Source organism: Sebastes fasciatus, chromosome 9 (assembly GCF_043250625.1).
Source record: "Sebastes fasciatus isolate fSebFas1 chromosome 9, fSebFas1.pri, whole genome shotgun sequence".
Taxonomy (NCBI): domain Eukaryota; kingdom Metazoa; phylum Chordata; class Actinopteri; order Perciformes; family Sebastidae; genus Sebastes; species Sebastes fasciatus.
In genome coordinates this window covers 7068745-7094678 of record NC_133803.1, presented here as the reverse complement: position 1 = coordinate 7094678, position 25934 = coordinate 7068745, and the positions used below count along the sequence as shown (strand labels likewise).

Below are 25934 nucleotides of genomic sequence, written 5' to 3'. Positions count from 1 at the left end.
TATATTATAAAACAGGTTTAAGTGCTTTATAAATACTGTTCAACTATCAAAACGCTCAATATACGGAGAAATAGACGCAGCCCGTATCCGTATTGTGCGTTTGAAACAAGCCGTTATAGGATTTCTCTCCGTTTGTGATGTCACAAATCTACAATATTTAGACCATTACACGGTTTTAAATGTAAACATTCTAAATGTGTCCCAGTTTATTTCCTGTTGCAGTGTATGTAAATAACATCAGCTGACAGAAAGTAAACATGGACCCAAACTGTTGCCTAGCAACGCAATTCCGTTGCAATTCCATTGAAATGCACTAAAACGGAGTGTTTCATACAGAGGGTAAATACAGGTATATTCAGGCAGACAGTATGAGGAAAATAAAGGTTTTTTTGAACATTACAGCATGTAAACATGTTTTAGTAGAAACCCAAAATACAAGTATGAACCTGAAAATGAGCACAATATGGGACCTTTAAAATAACTCTGATCACAGTCACTGTTGTAAACAGACAGTTGAGTCTAACTGATCAATCCCAACTTTAAACTAACTTCAACTTAGTGCACACCCTGTTGGATATGCACTGAGCTGGTGATTGTTAATCTAACTTCAGCCGGCTGTTGGACTGGCAGCTCTGTCTGCTCTCCTCTGCTTCCTTGGTGACTTTTTCCTCCTGACTGACTGACTGACTGACTGCACCGTTAGCCTCTACTCTTCCCAAACATTTTATAGCATTTTTTTTCATGCTGTCACGATGTGGTTCTCTGATTAATTATTGCAACGTTATGATAAAATGTCACGATCAAGCAATCATCGTCACCTGAGCTGAATCAGATCCTGATGCAACTCGTCTTGCAGGCAATGTAGTTACTAGATGATAAAGTACGATGTGTGTTGTAGCACATTTGCTCTTTATCTCTGAAGTTCATGTTATCAAAAACATCTAAACAACTGAAGTTTTATGGAACTGACTCCTTCAGAGCGGAGCCAGCAGCAACGTAACGTTCACTTTCAGCCATGTGTGTTGCTGTTGTACCTGTACGTAGTCATAAAGTAAAATATGTCAACAGGTCACACTAATGTAAATGACGTGATATGACAAATTTATATTGCATTAAGATTTATACCGGTATTATCATGATTGATTGACATGACATGGCACACCCCTAGTTTAAATATTTTGTCTTCCTTTGATTGATTGTTTTACAATATTTGCTAGGATGCTGGCAATAATGCAACCAGCCCCAAAATAGTTCTGACTTTTTTTAAACTAAATTCAAATATTTGGTTCATTTGCTACAAGATCTTTCTTGTTCCATCAGATGTTCTTCAGTTGTATTGAGCTAACATGCAGTAGACATTGATGACAGTGTACCTGACTCCCTGCTGTCTCCTGGAAGCAGCGTCCCAGTGTGTTCTTGGAGGTGACAGGCTGGTACTGGGGGACCTGGTAGCCATGCTGGTTAGGATAGGCTACGTTGTAGCCGTGGTGCTGGCGGCTCTCTGTGTGGTGATAGGTGTAGCTGGTGGATGAAGAGGAGCCTGACTGGGGGCCTTTCAGCTGGTGCCCGTTGTTGTGGTAGTTATCCAGCTGAGACACCTGGTGGACCTGGACAGAGGCCTCTGGAGGATGTTTGATATGGATGTTGACGATGCTGGGGCTGAACACTGAAGGCACATGGGACAACATGAGCAATAGAATTAGTACAGTGCATTATCATTATAAAAAAGGGACTTGTGGGTATTACTTGAAATAATGTGTAATATTTTTTAGGGACACTCCACAGACTAAGATTAGTTTTCTCATCATGAGACTGTGGTTAGGGGAGCTTTGTCAAGTCTGAGGGCGACAGCATTTACGTGGGCCTCCTCCATTGCTGTGAATGTGGTGTGCTGCAATGTGTTGCGGTGCAGGGGTTGCTCCAACAGTTCATAATTGTCTGACCTTTGTGGGCGTGTAGTGTCGCGGGATTCTACTTCAAAACTCCTTAGAACATTTCCTCAGAAAATAATAAACATATTTATGCTGATCACATGACACTGAAAATGCGTGAGAACGCTCATTTTAACGGGGGAACTTATTACGCCCCCGTTTTGCCAGTCAAACTCATGAACGGAACATGATGGGATGGACAGGCAGCGTTTCATCGACTGCTGAGTGAGAATAATGTTTGTGTGAATATATGCGTACAGTAAACAGCAGAACAATCAAGTGTGCACCCTTGGTTGCACTACTGAAAAACAGTTTAGGGGAGAGGGATATGTCGCGAGGTGTTTCCTTAAAGCCTCGTCCACACTGGGAACGTCAGGAGCGCGTGGCGGCTGCATTACCTGTTGTTTTTTTATTTCGGCATCCGTGCTAACAGGTTAGAGCAGCCACACTGCGTGAGACGCACTTCTTACGCACATCTTACGTGCGTCTCAGCTGCGTCTCTTCTAGAGATTCGAGGTCTCGCCTATTTTTAACGTGAGCCGTGCAGTTCACAGCAATAACAAACAGTGAAAGTGATCTATTGACTGTATATTGACATCATCAACCAGCAACATTACTACAGTTTCAATGTCTCTATCTGTAGAAAATGTTACAGAGATGAAAAAAAGTAAAGACTTATTTTTAAATCAACACTTCCTGCTTTCATTTCAAAATAAAAGCCCTCAAGCTTTTTTTCTGTGGACAGAATTCCATCATTTATTAACACAAGGCTTTTATTCTGAAATATGTGCCGGACAATGTTGTAGAACATGCAGTGACTTGGAGAGCTCCATGAATGAATATAGTACGTTGTTTTAATTGTTGATTATTACCGTTATTTACGAATTACCACCCGTTTTCTAACCTTACTCTGTCTAAAATAAATATAAATAATATTTATAATGAAATTAAATGGCCATTAAAAGGCAAACTCTATGTAGAAAGAAAGGGCTGACAGCAGCAGCTGCAGCAGACATGCAGCAGACACGCAGCTGGTGTGAAGACCCGTAGCAAGTAGTAACGCAGGCTCTCCAGTGCCCACTTAATGGCCGGGCCCACTTTTTCCACAGTGGAATACCTGGTCTCAAGTGGCTGCAGCTTGCGGCTGAGATACAAAATTGTGTGTTTGATTGCGAGCAGCTTGCAATATTGAATTGCGTTCCATGTCCTTTCTATATATAGAGGTATGAATAGCTCCAGTTTCATCTTTGTGTATGGTTAAGTCCAAGTAGTTGATTTTGTCAGTGCTGAATTCGTAGGTGAATTTCAGGAAACTTGAGATGTTATTAAGATATGACACAAAGTCTATCAATTCCTTATAGCATTCCCTCCCAAAATAGCACAATGTCATCAATGCAATGTTTGTATAGTTTTATCTTTGAGTGATATGGGTTGTTATTAGGATCATGTACAACAGTTTCTTCCCATTTCCCCTCAACCAGTCCCGCCACAGAGGGCACTGTTGCTGTTCCCATTGCAGTCCCAGCCTGTTGGAGACATGTTACTATGTCCCTGCGGTCTAGCATATGTTGGACAAACCAAACGACCCCTTCAACAACGAATATCTGAGCACAAAACTGCAATCCGCACAGGCAATATGCAATTGCAAAACATTATGCTGATTATGCCCTCTTCATTAAAATTCTGTGGGATTGAAAGAGTCATGATGCCCACTAGAGGAGGTGATATTTTAAAGAAACTGGCCCAGAGGGAAATGTTTTGGATATACACACCAAACACTATGACACCAAATGGACTGAATGATGACTTCAGCTTAAAATGCTTTTTAATCCACTTCACCACCCTCCAGAGCTGCAGAATTTCATATTTGTGAATTGTGCTTTTTACGACCTTCAGCCTTTGCCATGCGTGACTTGCAGTAAAAGTGCTCAAACATGCATCCCTTTCAGGGAGTTCACTGATAAACAACACCCACATTTTCCATCTACATCACTTTAATTGTTTCCTTTCACTCACCAGGATTCTGGCCGTTGTTGTAGGTCAGAGGCAGTGTATGTGTGGAGTGGACCTGAGTTTGGCTGTAGCCACCTGATGTCTGCTGGTGCTGCTGGTGTCTGTTCTGAACGGGCATCTGGCAGAACTTTCCGGTAAAGTTGGGAGGGCACTGACACTTGTCCCTGGTGCTGCACTTCCCGCCATTTATACACGGCAGGTGACACACCACTGAGAAGAGAAAAAAAGAAACAGGAAGTAAATGAAGTTGCTGCACTAATGGTCCCACACATACAGTAAATACAAACCAAAAAAGGCCAATCCAAACACATCTGTGAGTGCATTTGGATTCCCATTTGTCTGACTTTTCAACACATCTGTCAATAATTAGGCTAAAGTACGTCATAGTTGGATTGGGCTGCATCCGGAAGCTGAGCAGATTCACTGCTGATATAAAGCTCAGGGAATCGAAACGGTGCATGTCATCCATTCTAACAAAATTGAATTCACAAGCTTTGATGTCAGAAATCTATCACTGAAAAGAAAAAAATAAGCAACCATGCATGTCACCAACAGTTTTAAAGTTTATTTTATTGTATACCACGGCTACTGCTTCTCGATTCTGATTAGCTGGAAGGTGTAGATTAACTTTTAGTGACCGGACAGTATAATCGGACAGGTGCGTTTCCATCCAAGATGGTCCCAGGTGATGACGGTAATGTTGGTTGAGTGGAGATGGAGATATGTCTTGGATGAAGGTGAGACAGGAACTTGTGGATGAACGACGGCAGATGAGCTGATAGACAAACAAACACAAGACTTTCAACCCAGGAGACTGCTGTTCTTCGCCAAAGCCGAGGGCCTAGGAAGGAGGTTATGTTTACACCGGCGTTGGTTTGTTGGTTTGTCCGTTTGCAGGATTATTCCAAAAGTCTGCGATGGATTTGAATTAAATTCTTTGGAGGGGTGTGGTGTGGCACAATGAACAATCCATTAGATTTTGGTGGCGATCCGGATCATGATCCAGATTCAGGAATTTTTTTAAGGATTCCGATCAGCCAGAACATTAAGACCTCTGGGTATAACACATGCGCAGTGTAACTGATGATGCGTTGATGACGCATGACCCCGCCTCTTTCCTTCAGAGAGAGAGACAGAGAGAGAGCAGGGGGGTGTAACAACTGTAGATTCAGCGTTTTTTTCACATTAAACTCCAGACCAAAGACCAAAGCACACTTGGTGATTGTTGGAAAGAGTAACGACGACGGTTTAGGTGAGTTTTATTTTGTTTCTGTCCTGTTTGAATTAAGTGTTTTACGATGCTCCACTACGTACAGCTGATCTCAACATAAACAAGAATACACGTGGATGATGGCGCAAGTTGAACGGAGAGGGGGGGCAGAGGTCTGCGCTCTCCGAGTGCCATTCTAGTTACGTCATGTGCTCATGGTTTTATTGGATTATGTGCTGATTATTACATTATGAGTTGTTACATGAGCTGAAGTCTCTCAGTGTGAGGCGAGTAACAATTGCATTACAGTAATCAAGTTGGCTTAAAATGAAGGCATGAATCAGTTTTTCTGCATCTTTTTGATTTATAAATCGTGTGCATTTAAAACTGTAAAACTATAATCTATAATGGAGGTAAGTGGATGTTTTAGTGTTACAGGGTTATTGCATAGGGATTGTTTCTGACACATCAGAGTGATGGCGATGTGATGTTTCCTGCACGTTTCCTGATTCTGGACATGTATAAGTCCTGAATGGAGGGCAGGTTGGCAGCAGTATTTTTTTCTGCAGTCCCAACTGTCCATTGTAGTCTGTTCCTGTCCTGTTTGGTGGCTTATCGTAAGCAGTTGTGCAGAGCACAATGGATGGATGATTGCAGAGTAGAAGTGGAGCAGCAGCTCCTTAGGCAGGTTGAACTTCCTGAGCTGGCGCAGAAATCTGATCTCATGAGGTCATCATTGTTTACGTTTGCATGACATTAGAGCAAGTCAGGAATAGAGGTCTGTGCTACGAAGCAGGATTTGTGGTTAGCGAGGTAACTTCAGGGTTAACCCTTCAGGGTTTTCAGTCCTACGACGGTGGCTCATTTCTTACCAGGGTAGATCGCCATGGTAACTGATGCTGAACACCTGACCTGCTCTGGAGCAGGTTATGTTCCAGATAAGAGATCAACTCGTATAAAAGCATCTCCTACTGACCAATCAGAGCTCAGTGCACAGATCGTATGATAATACACAAATATGAAGAAATTGAAGTCATAATCCAGACTAAAAGCAACACAGTTTAAATTGACAAATACAGAAAGGACAGCTGACAAAAAAAATCGCTGACGGTGTGAAATGGACTTGGGAGCAAATACAAAATAAATGAATTAATACATGAGAGTTGTGCATTTACAGTCCCGCAGACTGTTTGCATTGCCTTGCATTACTTTGCTACCGGTACTTTTATGTATGCTGTGGGTGATTATAAGACATGAAAGTAAGCCTGCTTACCGGCTTATTTCTTTATTTGCTCTCAAGTCTGTTTCACACTGCCGGGGTCGGGGACGCAGCTGAAAGAAGGCTTAAAGTGTCACACATGCCAGAATTTTCCTAAAGGGAATAATAAAGTATCTTCTAGTCTTCTATTCTATTCTAAAAGCAACATATTAACTTAACGTAATACACCCATTACACAAAAGTAATTATAGTCAGATTTGCTCATGCCTTAGTGATAGTGCAGTGCTATTATAATTCTATTAATTTACGCATTCACACAGTCGTTGATTTTCTTTTTGCCAGCTGTCCTTCCTGCATTTGGCAGCTTCAACTGTGATGCTTTTAGTCTGGATTATGTGTTTAACTTCTTCGCATTTGTCTAATATTACAGTTCGCTCTTCATATGTAATATTTGCTGCTACGTTGACAGTAGATTTGTCCATGTCTGTGATTGGTCAGATGCTGCAAACCCCACCCCTTTAATGTTAACACGCTCATAGCCAGATAGAGAAACTCTGGGTTGATTTACCAAGTTGATAACCACCGTCGTAGGACCGCTTAGCGGGATCTCGTTTGTTAGGGTTAGTGTAGCCAGATAAGGAGAAGATACACTGGGTATGTTGAACTTGCTTCGTAGTACAGACCCCAGGTTGGACAAAAATCTAACCGGCTGCATTGTGCCAGCCATCAACGGTGATCGGACATCTCGAACGAGCGAATTGATGAGTGTGCAACTCCATACTTTTCACTTGCACAAAAAGTTTGGAAAAAAAACCACCAGGAAAACATCAAGCTTGGTGCAAGAGAGGAGTGAATATCAGGAAACAAAGGAAAGCAATGTTTTAGCAATGGAGCTAGTGAATACTGTTCATCCTTAAGATATGTCCAGTGGATTAAAAGGTGCAATATTTCTTATTTATTATTATTGTTATTGTATAGTGGAGTTATTTTCTGATAAATTGAAAACCTCAAGTGAAGTACAAATCCTAAAAGTACAGTAAAACATTTTTGTTTTAAGTTTACCACTATATAACTAGAAACAATGTGACAGCCCTGAGGCATCTATATAACTAGACTACATTTGGTTAAAAACAAAGTTAAACTAACTGTGATATGATCATTATTTCAAGTACGTGATGCATACTCTCCAATACAAGACAATCTAAAATTACAAAACATTTTCATACGTTTATATCTTTCCTTAGCCTCATCTTCTGGACTTAGCCGGCTCTGTTAATTGGCCAACGTGTCATCAAGGGGGTTGTGGGCCTAGTATAAAAGATCCTCCCCTTCCTTCCATTATATCATGAATCAACAGTCCTCCCTAACCGCCTCTCTCATCGGGTAAGTATGATAAACAAGACAAGTGCGATTTATTCTGTCTCGGCTCTTTGAGCTCGGTCTGGACTGCAAATAAACTTTCAGCAACCAGTTCCTTGGCTCAGGTCTGCACCCTATCACACAGATGAGAAAGAGAGAGGAAGAATGGGAAGAAAGAGTCAGGCAGGGGAGGAATGAGGCAAGCCTGGACAGGCACATGAGAGTAAAGCTCTATTTCTCCACCTTCAGTCACATCCATGTGAATCTGCAACATTCTCTCAAAATACCAACAGTAGGTCGGAAAAGTAATAAATAAATATCTGTTTTACTGTTCTGTATTTTTTGACTGATGCAACCTATGGATGACTCTTTGTTGTTGGCAGTAGTCGAAGTAAACAAACCACCATTAATACGGTGGCACCTAACATGTGAACCAGCATATAACACTATATGAATTATTCACTTCCTTAGAGCCTTTGCTAAGAAATCTTTCCAAAAGATACAGTAGAACCTTTAACAGGTCAAACATATAGTCATTACAATTATTATCAACTCTCCAGTTAACTAACAGCTTGACGTATCTTCTGTTCTGGACCGTTACTGGCTGTTCTAACAATACTTTTCAACTTCGATAAAAAACAAGCAAATGCCACGAGCCTCTCTTCCATGAATTATTTTTTCCTAAAGAGAGAGCGGTCTACTGCAACGTATCTTCATACAACGGTTCTAATGATACCTGACAAAAAGTTATTCCTCATTTTTCATGTGTTCTCCTATGAATGTCTAGCAACACGTGATAATTTTCGCATACGTTACAAGCAAACGGTCTTTTCAAAATAAACAACTTGGTTAGGTTTAGGAATGTGGTTTGGGTTAAAATAACTACATTTGAAATACTTGGGTAGGTCATAGACTGTAAATAAGAAGTGGACGTAGTCACCGTGACATCACCCATTGGTTTGTGGACTGCCGCTTTGAAGTCTCGAGTTTGGCATTTTGGCAATCTTAAATCATAGCCCCTTTCCAACTGTCTTTTTAGCAAACGTAGCATCTCATGCGACTGCAAACGCTGTTGTGTAACATTAATCACCATGTGACCATACCAGCTGAGATACATTACAATTATTGCTAATTTAGCGTTGGTCTGATCACTTTATTTATTTTTTATTTCTACATTTATCATAGGAACTTCTTGATGGAAAATCTTCCTCTGTCTGTCTTTGCGTGCAGATTTGTGGTGATGTGTCTTCATGTCGTGACGCTCTGAACCCTCCAGACATTTCATGAGGTACCGATCTCCGTTTGCTGAGATATACCTTCAGCCAGCCCTTTTGGACGAAGGTGCGCATAAAGAAGCCCACACAGTCTGCGGCCTAGTTCTACCATCGTGCGCTTGGCATTTATTATTCAACTTTCAACTGAGGGTGCAATGCATGCTTTTGCACACTCGTAGAACCGGGCCTGTTTAGCGTCATCATCATAAAAACAGTCAGGCAGTAACAGCAGTATGCAACTGCACGGTGCGTACATATGGCTGCCGGTGCCACTGCTACTGGCTAGCTCCTGGCCGCTGCTCTGCACTGCTGATAACGGCATGCCGACTGACGGCTTTGTTGCGGAAGCGTAACTGCACAATGAACTTCATCGCTTTTAGCCTTAACTGCAGCGAGATCCTGCCCTGTTCACAAATGTTGATCTTGAAGCGAAATGTATTTAACTGCTACGAGTGAACCCTGACATTACTACAAATCCATCCCAAACAAAAGAAAACCATCACTCCACGTCACCCAGAGTTAACAGTCTGGTGGGGTTTTTTCATGTTTGAGCTGGTGTTAGTCCAGTTATACTAATTTGTTCAGCTGAGTCAGACAGGAATTCATCTTGTTCCATGTTTCTGCATGTGTCAGAGCTGGAGATCTGCTCCTTGTAAGGAACCGAGGCAGGTTCAGACACAGTTTGCCGGGTCTGTGCAACACTTAAAAGAACATCACGTGCTCCATAACACAGATCTTGTTTCATGGTAACCTGAGGCTGTAATATTATTGTACACACTCAATTCACATAAATTTACCCTACACGTTTGATTCACTACCTGACACATCAAACCAATTTAAACATGTTATAATTTCTTTCTAACATACAGACAATGCGTCTAGATTTCTAAAGGAAACTGTAAGAGCTAAGAGCCAAATTAACTGACAGGTAGCCTATCAAGATGGATCCACGGGTTAGCATAGACCGCGGAAGGGGGGCTGCGGCCCGGGTAGCTTTTGGAGTCTGATTTAATATTTTTAGGAACAAAAGCCTGAATTGTGTCTGTGTTTGATCTCAAAACTTGCACTTTAATCGAGTCACCCACTCCCACTACTGCGGGTTGCAATTTGACTTACCGATCATGTGCATTGTTTATCAGCAGCATTGTTTGGGAACCATGGACAGCGCTGTTTGTTGTGTGTGGAGGCTGTGTATGTGTGTGTGTAGGTGAGAGGTGGAGATAGGTAGAGATAGAGCGAGAGAGCACTAAAAGTGCTAACAGCTGTTTCTAGCGCCACAAACAGCTGTTTCTACGCACCTTTCCCAGCTGATTTGACGTAAATTCAAAATATAGCGCTCTTATAGTGCTAAAAAGTTATTTTATTATGTGAGTGCTAAATGTATTCTTTGATTTTGAAACAGTAGCCTTATGCTGTTGTTGTCCTTAAGCCTTCTGAGGCTATTGTATAGTAGTTTCAGATGTGTTCATGTGGGTATACTTCTACCTCTGCTAACTCTTTGAGGATCTACTGCACAATCAAGCAAACTGATCAAGTTACAAGTCTTTTGATCTCCTATAGAGCTCAAGATGAGGGTTACTCTTAAATAAATAAGTTTGTCAACCAAGAAAAAGTTGCCCTCGACTGAATTTGAAAATTTCTTTGAGTTTGTCCAACTTTTTATTGAACACCTTTGGGAATATAAATCTCAAAAACAATGCTAGTAAATGGCTGTATTAATCAGTAATCAGTCTTACATCTAACAATTTGAATTTAAAGTAATGTTTACCTATCAAGTACAGAGATGGGTCTGGAACGTGGATAGCTGTGAAACAAACACTGGAAGCAGAGAGAAACTGCTAGCTTAATAGCATTAAAAGTGAACAAATACCCTTTATCAACTCCAAAGCTGTCTCAACTATAATTTCCATCTTGTTTATTAAACATGTAGAAAAATTAAAGAAAAAAGTGACACATTCAGATATTTCTTGACCAACAAACACTGGACACAGTGACTGCATTACATTATACTTAAGTCTCGGAAATTAACTACATTAACCAGATTAATTTTCTGACACAACATTGACATATTACCACTTTATAAAGTTGATATAGGGAATATTTTAGAACACAATTGCTCTGTCCCCCCCCCCCCCCGTTATAAAATAAATCTGTCTCTTTAGCTGCTAAATGCTCCACTATTTTCACACGGTAGTCGCCGACTTTGTCTGTCTGCTGCTGGGTGTCGGGCAGGTTGTGTAAAGTGAGTTTATCAGATCTTTTTGGTTGATGAGAGCAGAGTTTGTGAGCAGCAAACCAAAACAAGTAGCTAAAAGATGCTAAAACACTCCATAGAGATGAGGGGGGCTGCAGCGGGTTCGTCAAATGACTCCTTTCCTTTCGCACATAGTCATTAGATCCATTGTTAATATAAATGCATTTGAGATTATGTAAGTTTATAGTATTATACGTTAATAGCAGCACCCAGGTCAGATTGTGCAACTGCAGTCAGTGTCAGAGTGCGATCCTGTACACCAGAGTGAATTGGGGAGTATACAGGTTCTCAATAGCAATATACAAAAGTGCGGATCTCTTACCTACTCTGAAGTTGGGTGCTGTCAGGGTGTCTGTAGCGTGGCCGTTCTCACTTATGATGGTGGTGGTGTTTCCCAGCTCGCAGTTGTTGTGACATCTGCCTCCTACGCAGGTTAATTTGCAGATGGTTGGTGTGAAGACCACCTTAATCCTTCCCGTGTGGTTGCCCACTGCCACCGAAAACACGGCATAAACCAGGAGGACGGGGAGAGAGAGCAGACGAACTCTGGTTATTCTTTGATCCATTGGGAAAATGTTAAATCACTTCAGCTCGACACAATCAGCCGGCGAGGCCCCAGTCAAAACAAAAACACAAAAATGGGCTGTGTAATTTGAAATTTTGAAAAAACGTATGATGTGTCTCCTCCCTGCACTTCCAACTACCCCTCTCTATCTGTTTCTCCTCCTCTTCCACTGCTCCTAAATCCAGTGGCGCCTTTGAAATGTGAGCAGGAATACAGAAAAGAAAAAAAAATCTGGGAGAGGGAGAAGTCAGCAAACAAAACTCTGGGATGTCTTCCAATTCTTCATTATAAGTCTCTGAGAGGTGGATATTGGCATATGAGCATACTGAGCTTTATTCCAAAACAGACAAACAGCAGGCATGCCACCTTCCGCTTCTGTGCCTGCTTTCCTTGCTCCCTGGTTTTCTATCTTCCTACTTAGTTTTTACTGTTGATGTTTAGCAAACTATGCTCAGGAACTTAACCACCACAAATAAAGAAAAAGAGCAGTAGTCTTTTGAAGTACTGGAAGACAAAAGCTTATCAACCCATTTCCCTGTCCGCCGAGTTCCTCCCCACCCTCATAAGCCCAGCCCTCAGTACAGACTGATAGAGTCCAAACTATGACAGACGTACTGGATTCCATCTCAAAGTATCTGACACATTTAATCTTTCTACCTACTGTACACCAATACCTTACATCTCTTCAGGCACATTTAGCTTTTTCCTCCAATTCTTTCAACTTGATTCACTTTTAATATCTCTTCCCGGTTGCGGTTGTTCTTGGCATCCCTGCGTCAGCTCCAAACCCCTGTCTCCAGTGCTCGGTGCTTTGTCTGTGGCTGTCAGCTGTTCACACCAGTGCAGACGCATGGAGTGAGGCCAAGCAGCCGGAGGAATGTTTTCTAAACCTGAGAGGCAGGAAAAACCACTGGATAAGAAGCCCCAGCCTACCTAAACATTTGCTAATAGGTGCAAAAATTAACTATTTTCGAGGGACCTAATATGATGTAGTGGTTACAACCAAATGCCAGTGGAAAGGTGGTTTTAGAAATGCTGCCAGGACCATATATGGATGTCCAAGATTTGAAGTCTAAACATGGTTTGCCCAATTCACTTTGATGGGAAGATTATCCCCAAAAAAGAAATAGGAAGGTTCTCGCTTCATTAAAGGAACCATACATGAGCCAAAACATAAACAAAAGATTCCAAATCACAAAACTGGAAACTGCTTACTCACAAATAGATTGATAGATTATTTTGAACGCCTACATTTCACAACAACTAAATTGAAGTTATCAATGTTTATTGATGCTGTTAGATTTCCATTTACATCAGTCATTTTCTAAACGTGGTAAAAGTGACTTATGTTTCAGCCGATTAGACTGTTGTCAGGCTATGAAACAGTTGCTATAAGCCCCATAGATGTGGGTAAATAGGGGCCTAATACACCTACTAGTAGGTTTTATCACCTATTCACATGGTAGATCTCCAAAAGAAGGTATAAAAGAACACGATAGCGACCTCTAGCGACTGTAGTAATTATGACAGGAGTAGAAGCGGAAGTCAGGCGCTACAGTGTGAAACTCCATAAAGGACGGAGGCTGGGGGTGATGGATGGGACACAAAACACAGGGTTTTCACCCAGGAGACTGGAGTTTGCATCCCGTGTGAAACCAACAATGTGTAGTTGTCTTTGTGTTCGTAGTTATTTGACCCAAAACATGGTGTTCCCTAAACTTGACTAAGTGTTGTTGTTTTTTTGCCTAAACCTAAAGAAGTCTTTTTGTTTGTGTTCAAAACGTGACGTTTCATTCAATTTTATGTGTTAGAACGTGTTGCTTTTAAGTTTCACTTTCACAACATTGTAGGCGTAGTAGGCCCCTAATGACCTATATCGATGGTGCTTACAGTGACTGATAACGCCTATTAAATGGCCTGATAACAGTCGAATCAGGTGTATATTTTCGATCATACTTAACTGCAGAGGTGGGGGACTCGAGTCACATGACTTGACTCGAGTCACATGACTTGACTCGAGTCAGACTCGAGTCGCAAATTTGAGGACTTGAGACTTGCTTGACTACATTGATAAAACACTCGACTTGACTTTGATTTGGTATTCACTACTTGAGACTTGACTTAAACTTAAGAAGGATGACTCGAATGCGTGACTTTTTTTTTAATTAAATATTTTAATTTTTCTAGATATTGAGAAGTTACGTTTTGTTTTTGAAACATCGGGTGATTTCTAGTACAATGCGTGCAAACCTTGCAACCTACTAGGACGCAGCAGAGGCCAACGGCGGAGACAGCGAGCTGTCATAGAGAGGCCTACAAAAATAATAAAATTTGGATTCAATGATTATGTTGTCGATGACGGTAGTAAGAAGAGAACAGCGGTATGTAAGGTCTGCGGCTCAAAAATCAGTGACGCGACCACCACAACATCCTACTTCATCCGTCACCACAAAACCCACAAAGGTAGGATACGTGAGTGTGTCTTTTTAGCTAACTTATTGGCTGGTTAAATGTTAGCTAGAAAGATAACGTTAAGTTGAAGCTACGTTAGACTTGGCTTTGAATCGATTATGCATTTTATTGAGAAGACATATCGTTAATGTAAAAGAATCGGGGGTATGATTCAGGGCCATATAACCAGTTAAACTATGGGGGCACGTTACTAGCTAACACAGCTGCGTGCTCAATTTCACAGGTTATCAATATGGGTGATGGAGGCACCGGTATTTTGGTGTTTGTTTACGGTGACCAGACGTCCCGGTTTGTCCGGGACAGTCTCGGTTTCAAGCACACCACAATTAAAATAATAATGTTATACTTATATACAGTATACAGTATATAGGTTTATCATGTAGATTAGCCACAGCACCAGACAAATGGGATTACAGCCCAGGTGTTGATTGCTTCATTCATAATTACGATGCATTATTTTCTGATGATCTGAAATGTATGCCTTTGTTGTTTTATAGCTAAGGGATAGTTTATAGCCTACCAATGCACAATTAATAATCAGAGGAGGTTTGTAAATGTTTCATTTCAATACGTGATATTCCCATAACATTTGCTGTTATTATTATTTTATATTGTTATTATTATTATTATTATTATTATTATTATTAAAGCAGCCTCCGGATCGAAATAAAAGGAAGAAAGAAGGAATGAAGCATACAGATTTTGTTACCAATATTTAATTATCCTTAACTCAATATTTTCAAGGGACACTTCACTTACAACTTTTTTTTTAATTTGCCATGTTGAGCATTTTAATTTGAACAAGCAAGGCCTAGTGAATGAGGCTGGGACACGGGCGGAACACGGGTCCTGGGGTGTAACTGAAGCTGCGGTCGTGCGTTGTGATTTGCTCAATTTCGGCGAGTGCTGACCAGATTTTACTGCGCATGTGTTGTACCCCAAAGACCCAGCCTCCTTCGATAGGCCTTGATATCAAGATGTACGGAGGACGGAGGAGGAGGCGTGCATTAACCCTCCTAATCTGTGACATGCTCATCGGCCGAAAATATTTCTGCCTGACATAACACTTGTTTAGTACTGATGTGAATAGCGAGGGCAAGCGTAGGCTCTTTTGTAGTAATGTTGTCTGGTGTCTTGTGTTGACATGCACAGCGCAGCTTGCTACCGGAGCTGGTTGAATCCAAAAGGCACGGTGCTTTCTCCAGTTGGGCCGGAACGATTCGTTTGGAGGTCTCAAGGAGGTCTCGGTTCGCTTGTTTTGGTGCTGCACCCGAGTGCGATTGCTGTGTTCACACCTGCCCAAACGGACCGCACCGAGAGGGTAAACGCTCCAGGGTTCGATTCAACCAGACTAAACAAGGCAGGTGTGAATACGCCCTAAGACCACTTGGCACTCCCCTGATTTTACATATGAAGTGCAGTTTACTGTCTTAACTGTCCTATACTGTCAAAATGTTATAAAGTTAAAATCACTGCTTCACTAAACTTAACAGCCAGTCAGACAGCTCTCTCTCTCTCATCAACTGCTGATGAGGGCACCGCACTGCTGGACACACCGCAAAAAGTACAGGAAACCTACAGCCCCATGACGCTTGATGGCTAAAATGCCAGCTCGGTATGTTAGGACCCTTTGGCACAACACTGTGAATTTCCCACAGAATCCAATCACTTAAATAGTGATAGAGTTTTCATGGCTGTTTACTCTGGTCAGTTTAAATGTGGTTGGTAGATGACAGGTGGTAGATATCTGCTTCAGAGGAGGAAAATCACTGCAAATTCTCTTCACATGTAGAAATAGACAAGCAGTGTATTGTTTTCACACCCATCCTAGCCCGTCAAAACTACTTTGACAAGTCTCTGAGCGGTAGCGGCCATAGCGATGATAAAACATTTCCAAATCCTCTGAAATCCCCTTCCCTCCTCCTCGTGTCTATGCCTCTGTAAGTATGCGCACGTTGCTGGCGGATCACTTTGGTTGTGTCAAGCATATGGAGAGGGAGTCAGGAGAGCATCTCAGACACAACATAGACATCAATCAACTTGAAGGACAAAAATGTTGAGGGAGAGATTCATCCAGGCTGCAGGGGGGGGTCTGTCTGATGTTTTCCATTGGACCACAGGAGGTTTTTGTGTGATCCATGTAAGGGACTAAAAGTGCACAGGCCTCAGAAGTAAAGTGTGTGCAGTACAGACGCTGATGTCAGGATTGACTAAGAACGCATTTAATGGCTGTGAGAGAATCAAAGTATAGGTTCTCTTTAAGGTTCTTTGGTCTCAAATAGAAGTTTGTCTCCCTTGCTGGCTTCATATGGTGGCAAAGGGTCTTTGAATGGATTTTATAAACAGTAGAGTAATTTGGCTCAAATACAGTCCAGCCTTTTGACAAGAAAGATGGGTGTGCTGTAGGAGGTTAACGATTAAATATCAATCTATGTAAATTATTGGTACCAGTATATACAGTATATGGCAATATCGGTCCAAGTGCGTGTTGTGAACGTATCATCTTTACTTTTTCTGGCCCATGCTTAAAGGACAACTCCACCAATTTACATAGCACCAATTTTACACATCAAAGTCTGTGTCCAGGTCTCGGGGAGTACTACTGCAAGATGGCGGCGTGTGCACAACACGAGGCTTTGTGCCTCTATACTACTGTCTATACTATATATATATATATATATTACATCTAGTGTATTCACTGTATTCATATCACACCTCCAGCTGTTTATTCTGTATATAATATCTTACTATTAGCATTGCTGTAATTACACTATGCACTATTTATTTTATAATTGTACTTATACCCGCATTGCCTACTATGTTCATACAGTATACGGTGTATCCATACACATTGTTAATACTGTTCATACTCTGCATATCTAATGTATTCATACCCCTTTATTCTATTGATTCTATATTTTATTCTGTATATTATTATGTACATTACTCTGCAATTTACTGCTTTTTGCACTTCTGGTTAGATGCTGAACTGCATTTTGTTGTCTCAGTACCTGTACTCTGTGCAATGACAATCTAATCCGATTTAATCTAATATGTGTGGGAAAAAAACTTGTATAAAGCCTTTAGTGTCTCCAGAAAGAGCTGTGCAAAGTCTGATAAATGTCATCCAGTGATGTCACCTGAGTCAGTGTCAGTTGGGGTTGCAGACTACAAGTTTGAAAAGTAAAAAAAATCTGGAGATGTGGAGTTAGAAATAAGATATTTTACCAGACCTCTTTAGCCCGCTCTTCTCATCTCTGCTTGAAGCTACATTAGCCGCTACTAGCATAACACACCTGCATCTCCGATCGCACTGTTGGAGGTCAGTTGCACTGTCGGTTTTTGGCACCAGGTTTTGAAAAGGAAGAGGAATAGCTGCATCTATTTTTATCCTTTTTTTTTTTCAATTGTCAATCGTGAGTCCGACAATGCAATAGGAGTGCAATGCTAAAGAAGTGGAGTACTCTTCCTACACCATCATGAGAGGTCGATGCTCCAGTAACACTTGTAGTATAAACTTTATTTAGAGACCAACGTGTTTCAGCTTTTGGCCTACATCAAGGTGCCTGGCATGGAAGTGATTTAGCCCAGCCAAAGAGGTTTTCTCAGTTCAAAAGAAAAACTCCAAGAGAGATAAGCTTTGTTTTTTTTTACCTCAAAGGTTTATTGCTGGGGAGCATGAATGAACACTTGTCTTGTATACTACAAGTGTTGCTGGAGTTTTAGAACTCGGTGAAGCTGTGCCAGAAATCCGTTCTCTGATTGCACACCTTCATGGCACTCGTATTTGGTCATTGCGGCAATGGCGAAGTGATCCTCTCTGCCCAAACCTTCAGTCAGGGCCAAGATTATTAACATTTGTCTGAGGGTGTTTTGGCAGTGTGGGAGAGCTGAGGGATAGTTGAGGGGAGACGGGGAATAACTTTCCCAGATGTGGCACCAAAGCCAGTTGCTGACAGGCCGTCTGTCGCGTGAGACAGGGCTGAAAGAAAGGCTGCGAGCTTCCTGTTTTAGAAGAGCAAACGCGTCTGCTACTCTCACACAGTGTAGCGCTGACTGCATACTGGGCAAAAACCAGCCGTGGTATTCCCTAAATTAGGCTCAGAGGCCTTAAGTGGTATTTGTAGATATACAAATTTGCTGTCAGTGGGTAGGCCTGAATTGACCAGAACCAGGGGTTAGACAACATGATCTTCATAATATGATTGAAATGGCAGCTCACGTTGCTCTGTTTAACGGAAGTTGAAAAGCTGATGCGGTTGGCAGAATGGGTACAATTAGAGGGTTATTGGGGCCTTGGTACACTGGCACACAGTCTGTCATTATTACTTTAACTATGTAGCTGGTATCAATGAAGTTAAAGCCCCAATGTTTACAATCTTCATGTGATATCAGTGTGCATTGCTGTCTTTTTCTTTATACTTTCATTAGGAGACATCAAAATCCGATTTTGTTTTCATTTCCTACACAAAAAGGGAAAGAATGCCGAGGAATGTTTAGTGTGCCACTGATAAATTATCTTAGTAAATGTGAACTAAAACTATATAAAACCAGTTATTTCTCTCCACTTTCCCAACAAATGTTGTAATTCATTAATTATTTCAGTTTATTTTTTATACAGCGTCAAATCATAACAGTTATGAGACCAAACAAGAGCATGCATTATATGCGACATTGGCATTCTTGCGACATTGACAAGAAAAAACGTCCCTTTAATGGGTAGAAAACTTTGGGCAGAACGCGGCTCTGTGTGGGCGGCCATCTGCTGCTGTTGAATATGAATGAATTGGAAATGTTGGTGGCTGTTGTCTTCCCTCCCTATGTGTTTGTGTCCCATTTCCCCCTTGATGTCTGGCCATTTCTCTGGCATTTACAAACTACTAGCTGACTAGCTTAAACTGAGCTGAGGTTATTTTGAAACTGGGTCTGGGTCACTGTGGCCATGGCTGGGGCTGCTTGAGTCTACAGCACTGTAAAAACCAAGTATCAACACTGTTCTGTCTGCTGACCCACCCTTTAATATCCCCAAGTCGGTCCGCCTGGCTGTGGCCAGAGGCACAACCATTCAAACTGCAGTCTACAGATTCTTTGAAAAATATTGACTTATTCATAGATGTATATTGGCGAGTCTGACATTGGCCTTGAATTTCTGACAAACCAAAATAACCAACCACAAGCTGGTGAATTATAGCTGCTGTTGATCTGTCAGATCTATAAGAGTTTGACTGCCAGCCAAAGTTGGTCCAGTTGGTTTGGGCAGCTCAAAAATAAAATGTGTCTCTTAAAAAATGTGAATACCACAAACCAATAGCAGCCATCATAGGAAGCTACGCCTTACATAGCTGAAGGTGTGGTGTATTAGCTGTTTGTCTATAAATACATACAATGCACAGGGAAGTATCATGGGTGTTATGGGTTCCACTTTAAAACTATAAATGGAAGATAATGTGTCTTCTGTGGGAAGGCTGGTGAGTAGCAGAGAGACTTTAATGGGGGGTACATAACAGGTATTCAGACTCCGCTCTCGACAGCCTTCCCCCACCATTCATATCCATCCAGGCCCTTGTTGTTTCAGCAAATTGAGGGGTTCTCCCCCAAATGACACAGTTATTTTATTCCATCTCTCTCCTATCTTAACTCTCACACTCTGTCTTTGTCTGAAATTGCCCTCAGAAAATGAGACTAATAACTCATTTTCGACAGCCCTAAGCAGCAGGCAATGCTTAAGTCTTTATGCCATTACCGCTGGAGCTGCAATTTGAACAAATCCTGTTACTGCCCAATTGCAAGCTCCATATTCTCCCCATATCCTCACAGTGTGAGAGCAGATGTGACGTGTTCTGTGTACGTTTGTATGTGGCATGTGTGTATAAATTAAGGTTGAAGGTTTTCCAGTGTTTTAAAATGATTACTTCCCGGGAATATATCACACTTTTTTCTAGGATTCACTGGGATTTCTCGCCATAAACAAAGTTTGACTTTGAAAACAGAACTGTACTTATTTATACAATTTCATCCATTTTTTCTGATGTTAGTGTAACCCTGTGGGAAAGCCAGTTGTTACTAAAACATGTAGAGCTATTTCCCCTCACTGAGAATTCATTTTATTTCATTAATAAGCACATTCTTTATTTTTATTCTGTATTTAATTTATTATTATTTATTTTATTTCCTTTTTGCTCAGAGGTCTACTTTTGCATCAGGAGGTGTTCTACTGGTCAACAACTTGACAACAAATAAGCTTATTGGTTCAAAGTGAAATAACTGGTTGCTATTGGTGTAAAACAATCCAAGTCCCGCCTCCTCACTCACGTTAGAGAGTGTGGAAAAAATCTTAGCATGATGAGACAGCAGCGGAGACACTGGAATTACGGAGTGATATCACTGTTAGTTGTACTTGATATGCTACTGTACCGAGAGAAGTAAAACTATTAGAGCTATTTGTGTGACGATGAATATAAAGTTAGTAGTAAGGTAATAGCTGTAAATGTAGCAGTACAGAGTGTCAGTGAATAAATGCTACAACTCCTCAAGACCAAAGCCAAGTTCCTGTGTCTTGCTTGCCACCTGCTGATTAAAGTGAAGGAGTTAGCCCCAAAGTTAGTGACGACTTCGGCCCAGGCTCACTTAAGGTGGACTGACCTTTAAAGGTGGACCGGCTATTCTCATTGTAGTGACAAGCCGCTCCTCTTTGTCTCTCAACTGGAAGTACAGATAATTAATAATAAACCTCCTCATTTTCCTTCACCACGGCATGTCTTTGAAAGCACGCTGACTTCTATATACATAACATACAACATATGTGACATGTGAAGCTGTCCTCGACTCTCCCACAGCTAGTTTAAACTGATTTCTTATTAAAAGACAGATATAGGCTCAGTCATCCACCTCTGACATAACGGAGGTCGGTCCCATCTGAACCACAGCTAAACAATTTTATCTCTGTTTACATATATCAAACGGATGATGAATTGTTCCACTGTGGTGTTACAAAGTGTCTCAATACTCACCCTTCAGGGCTGTCATTCTGTAAAACTTACAATCAAACCTGCTTTTTCTAAACCTAAACAATCAGTGTTTATACATGTTGTAACCTACCAACCATAAAATGATGTACAGTTATGCACAATGCCTTAGTTTGTTGTGTTTTTTCCTTCCTTGCAGGCATCCATTGGTTTGGTCAAATTATTCCCATATGTATAAAAAAAAAACTCAACTTAAAGGTAAGCCATCATCGTGATCATCATGACTGCTTTAATATTTAACAAGGTGAAAGTCCGGTAACTCTTGGAAATAATACTAGCACTAATGATTTTCACTGTGATGGACCTTAAGTAGCATCAGGTCTCTGAAGGTTGATTTTCATACCACAGTGGCATTAGGACAATGCATTCAAAAATCGACACTCTTCGGGAACACCGTTTGCATACAAATGAAAGTAAACGGGGGATCTGTAGATTTACTCACCATGGATGTGGTTGTGTCCCACTGTCAGGGGGATCGGCCTCTCAGGTTGGGATTGGACATGCGTCTGTGTGCGCGTGGTGTGTTTGTGGTAGTATTTGGGCTTTATAACAAACGGCTGGCTCTGACCTGGGTGCATGGGCACGGGCCGGATCCTGGAGGTAAAAGAAGAACATAATAAGTTGTCAAATAGAATATGCATTAAAAAAAAAAGAAGAAGAAGAAAATTAAATGGTAACATAAACCTCTTAAGAAACATGACAAAATGACAAAGACAGATATCCATACACATTAAAATCATTCCTGTTTTCTAGTAGCCAGGAACAAGACTAGAATATTTTTCAGTATCTATGCAGAACTTTATGGCTGACTATGGTGCTTTTCCATTGACATATATGTATATATATATATACTAAGCGACCCAACCACTTATTCTGCCTGCCTGTTACCCGCTTTAATAGTGCGTCAGACTTTTGACTCTCTATTTGATTTTCCAGTCGCTTTAGTCAGCGATGCAGAACTGTGTATGAGTTTTTCATTATAGCAGAAAAACAAAACAGTAAAGCATTTCAGTACTTTTATTGTATGAACACAAAATGTCATGGTACCAGATCAACAACTACTTCTATGGAGGCTTGGCAACAACAAAGAGCTTCAAACCTGAGCTGTGAGACAGAGAGAACAGTGACAGTTATAAACAGAAGATCTCATTCCAGTCTCAACAACATATCTATGACCGCGTGCGTTGGCAATGACTGAGCCGTTAAATGAAAAAAAGTAAGAGAAGAGTTTGGAGAATGTCCAAGGAATGGTTACAAGAGCCTCTGGTCTTAAATATCAGAGAAGAGATTTTACTAATTTCTACATAAACAGATCAGTGAGTCGGGGTTGAGTGAGCAAGGTGTGTCACAATCCACTGCCGACCTCTACACTTGAGTCGTCCAAGTCTTCTTCCCCACGAGAACCAACATACTCGAGTCAAATGTAATGAACCCACTGAACCTCACCAGAGCCCTCTCACATATTAGCAATGTCTCAACTGAGATATTCCCTCCAGGGAGGGAAAGGAAGAATATCTCTGCAGTGTATGCCAGTGCTTGGTTTTGGGTAACAGGTGTCTGGTGTCTGACTGTCTGACCGAGGGGATCAGAGAGACTGTGATGGCTCTCACAGTGTGTAAGAACCATGAAAGAGTTTAATAATCTGCAGGTTACCTGTCACTGCTTGATGCACTCAGATGGGCTGATATCAATGTCAGAAGGTATAGGCCTAGCATAATTCTCTCATCAGTTTCTTTTATATAATAATTGCAATCATCCATCCGCAGCAGGGTAGGTCAGGAAGACCAGACGTTTGTCGAGACCATATTTTTAACTTAGATTGAGTTTGAGCAAATTAAGTTTTCAAATTAGCACATTAAAGTATGCCTCAACTAGTTCCATCTATTTGTTTCATTATACAGTGATTTTCCTCAGTTCAGCCGATGAATCTCAGCTTGTCAACACAGAAAAGCTAATCTGAGAGGTTCTCCAGTGTGTTGTAATTGCAGGGAAAGTTATACTCCCTCTAGTGGTACATTAGGGTAATGTAGGCTGTAGATTGTGTACTTCCTCCACAGAAGAAGTAGTTAGACAGGACCAGCACCGTAACGCAAAGACGTGAGGCCTAACATCTTTTATAGTGAGGATACTTAACACACCACTTTAGAACACTGGACACAGATTATGAGGTTAGCTGTATTGAGCAAATTTTAAACTGTTGGAGCTTTTTAACAAACTATAGAGATACAACCGCCGTCAAGGTGCTGATCCTGACGCCGGTGGACAGGAACTGTCCAGGGTGCTCCGTATTTGACTCCTCCTCATTACTCATTGTCGAGTGCAGGATTTCTTTATCAAAGCCCACTCAAGTCAGATTGTTACACAAGTGTACTGTGAAGATCTACAGAACAAGTTTTTCCTATGAGGCCAAATTATTTTGGGATGACCGCAGCCTTGAGAAGATTGTCAAGCGAAGCCGATTCAAAAGGTTGGAAGAGCTTCACAAGGAGTGGACTGAGGCTGGAGTCGGTGCATCAAGAGCCACCACTCACAGACGCCTTCAGGAAACGGGCTACAGCTGTTGCATTCCTAGTATCAAGCCACTCCTGAACCAGAGACAACGTCAGAAGCAGGAAAAGAAGAAATGGACCATTGCTCAGTGGTTCAAAGTGCATTTCATTTGGAAGTCAAGGTCCCATGCAGAGTCTGGAGGAGGAGTGGAGACGTACAGAATCCAAGTTGCTTGAAGTCCAGTGTGAAGTTTCCACAGTCGGTGATGATTTGGGGTGGCATGTCTGTTGTTGGTCTACTGTGTTTTATCAAGTCCAAAGTCAACGCAGCCGTCTACCAGGAACTTTTAGAGCACTTCATGCTTCCGTCTGCTGACGAGCTTTACGGAGATGCCGGTGCTAAGTCCAGCGGGACTTAGCACCGGCCCACAGTGCCAAAACTACTACCAACTCGGTTTGCTGACCATGATATTACTGTGCTTGACCTGAACCCTGTAGAGAATCTATGGGGTATTGTCAAGAGGAAGATGAAAAACAACCAACCCAACAATACATGAAAAAATGCTTGAAACATTTTAGCTTACGTGTAATGAGTCTAGAATATATTCAATTTTCACTTTCTTAAATAACTGACGAAGAATATTGAACTTTTTCATGATATTCAAATTTTTTGAGCTGCACATGTATGTATGTATGTATATACAGTATATATATATATATATATACATATATATATATATATATATATATATATAGAGAGAGAGAGAGAGAGAGAGAGAGAGAGAGAGATGTGTGAATAATTGTGATATACGATATGACCAGGACAATAATTCAAATATGCTTAAACCTCTTAAAATGTCACTAAAACATACTGCAATCACTTTACCTTACATTTTTATTGCAAGAAACACACTTTTTTTTAGTGAAAAACAAACAAACAATCTTAAACGAGGTAATCATAAGTCATAAGGTCCATCTGCATAAATAAAGTCTGTTCTTTCTTACATGATAATTCCTGTATTTTTACACTATGCATTTTCCTAAAGAAACAATGTAGAGACTCGTACTAAAATAATCCGTCTCAATCACCATTCCTGACCCACCAGTAGTTTGTGCTGGTGTCTGTATCCACAGAGACCCTGCAGCCCTCTGTCTGGATTTTTCTCTTTTCTTATTATTTTGCTGTTATCGTTTCTGGGCGTCAGCCTCCAATATCATCTTTGGGAAGTGGGTGTGTGTGTTTTGTGTCTACATTCACCGATTGGACCAGTCAAGGCATTGGGGACATTTCTACTGTGTATGATGCAACTGCACATTCTCCAGTCGTCTGCTGTGGTGACCGAACCAACAGTTAACCACAGCAGGAGTTAGTGGCATTTCAATTCGACTTCTAGAAATTCTACCTATTATTACACCGATGGTTGGTGATAATGAAATTATACTGACCGGGCAAACCACAATAACACAGCCTTCAAAGTGAGGGATCCATGTTTAAAGAAAACACTGAATATTCCCTATGCTTGTATCAGCAGCTGTGTAGCTTGCGGGCTTCACCATTCACCATGTTGTCAAAGAGTCAGCGTGCTATTAAACACACTGCCTGTGTGATTATCCACAGATGAAACCTCACAGCATGTGAGGGTAATGTTAGACATCATACTGGACTCCACCAGGAAACACAATGGTGAGGATTGATTATTTGTACCAGATTTTCCATCTCAGTGGAGACAATTAGCCAAAAAATGGAGGGCCAAGATGTCAGAGGTATATGAGCTTGTAGCAGAGCGGGTCACTGCTGTAAAAGCAAGACCTGGGAAAATGTGGCAAAGTGAAGCAAACATACATCTGGATGTCCATGTAATAAAATGTATTATTATTATTATTATTATTATTATTATTATTATTATTAATGTTGATGTGAGCCTGAACTGGGCAGACAATACAAACTGCCAGTGTAATCCAAGGTTCCTCTCCTCAGGACATATAAATCCTTTGAGGCACAAGCAAACAATATGATTTGGATAAAGCTGAATAGTAGAATATAGTAATTATATTTACAGGTGATAATAACCGTCCGTCTGTTTTACATCCTGTCAAGCCCACAACAACAAGTTAACAATTTT

The 25934-nt window shown here is 41.1% G+C and overlaps 1 protein-coding gene across 4 annotated transcripts in view; it reads right to left on the bottom strand.

Annotated features, from left to right (window-relative positions):
• ltbp1 (latent transforming growth factor beta binding protein 1) overlaps positions 1-25934 on the bottom strand; it is a 108562-nt gene that overhangs the window by 53211 nt on the left and 29417 nt on the right. For all 4 annotated transcript variants that reach the window (XM_074645673.1, XM_074645674.1, XM_074645676.1 and 1 more), the window contains exons 4-7: positions 21765-21916; positions 11583-11750; positions 3948-4154; positions 1374-1666 (exon numbers count right to left, since the gene is read on the bottom strand). In XM_074645673.1, the coding sequence (XP_074501774.1) occupies positions 1374-1666; positions 3948-4154; positions 11583-11750; positions 21765-21916 (820 nt within the window). The remainder of the gene's footprint in view (positions 1-1373; positions 1667-3947; positions 4155-11582; positions 11751-21764; positions 21917-25934) is intronic.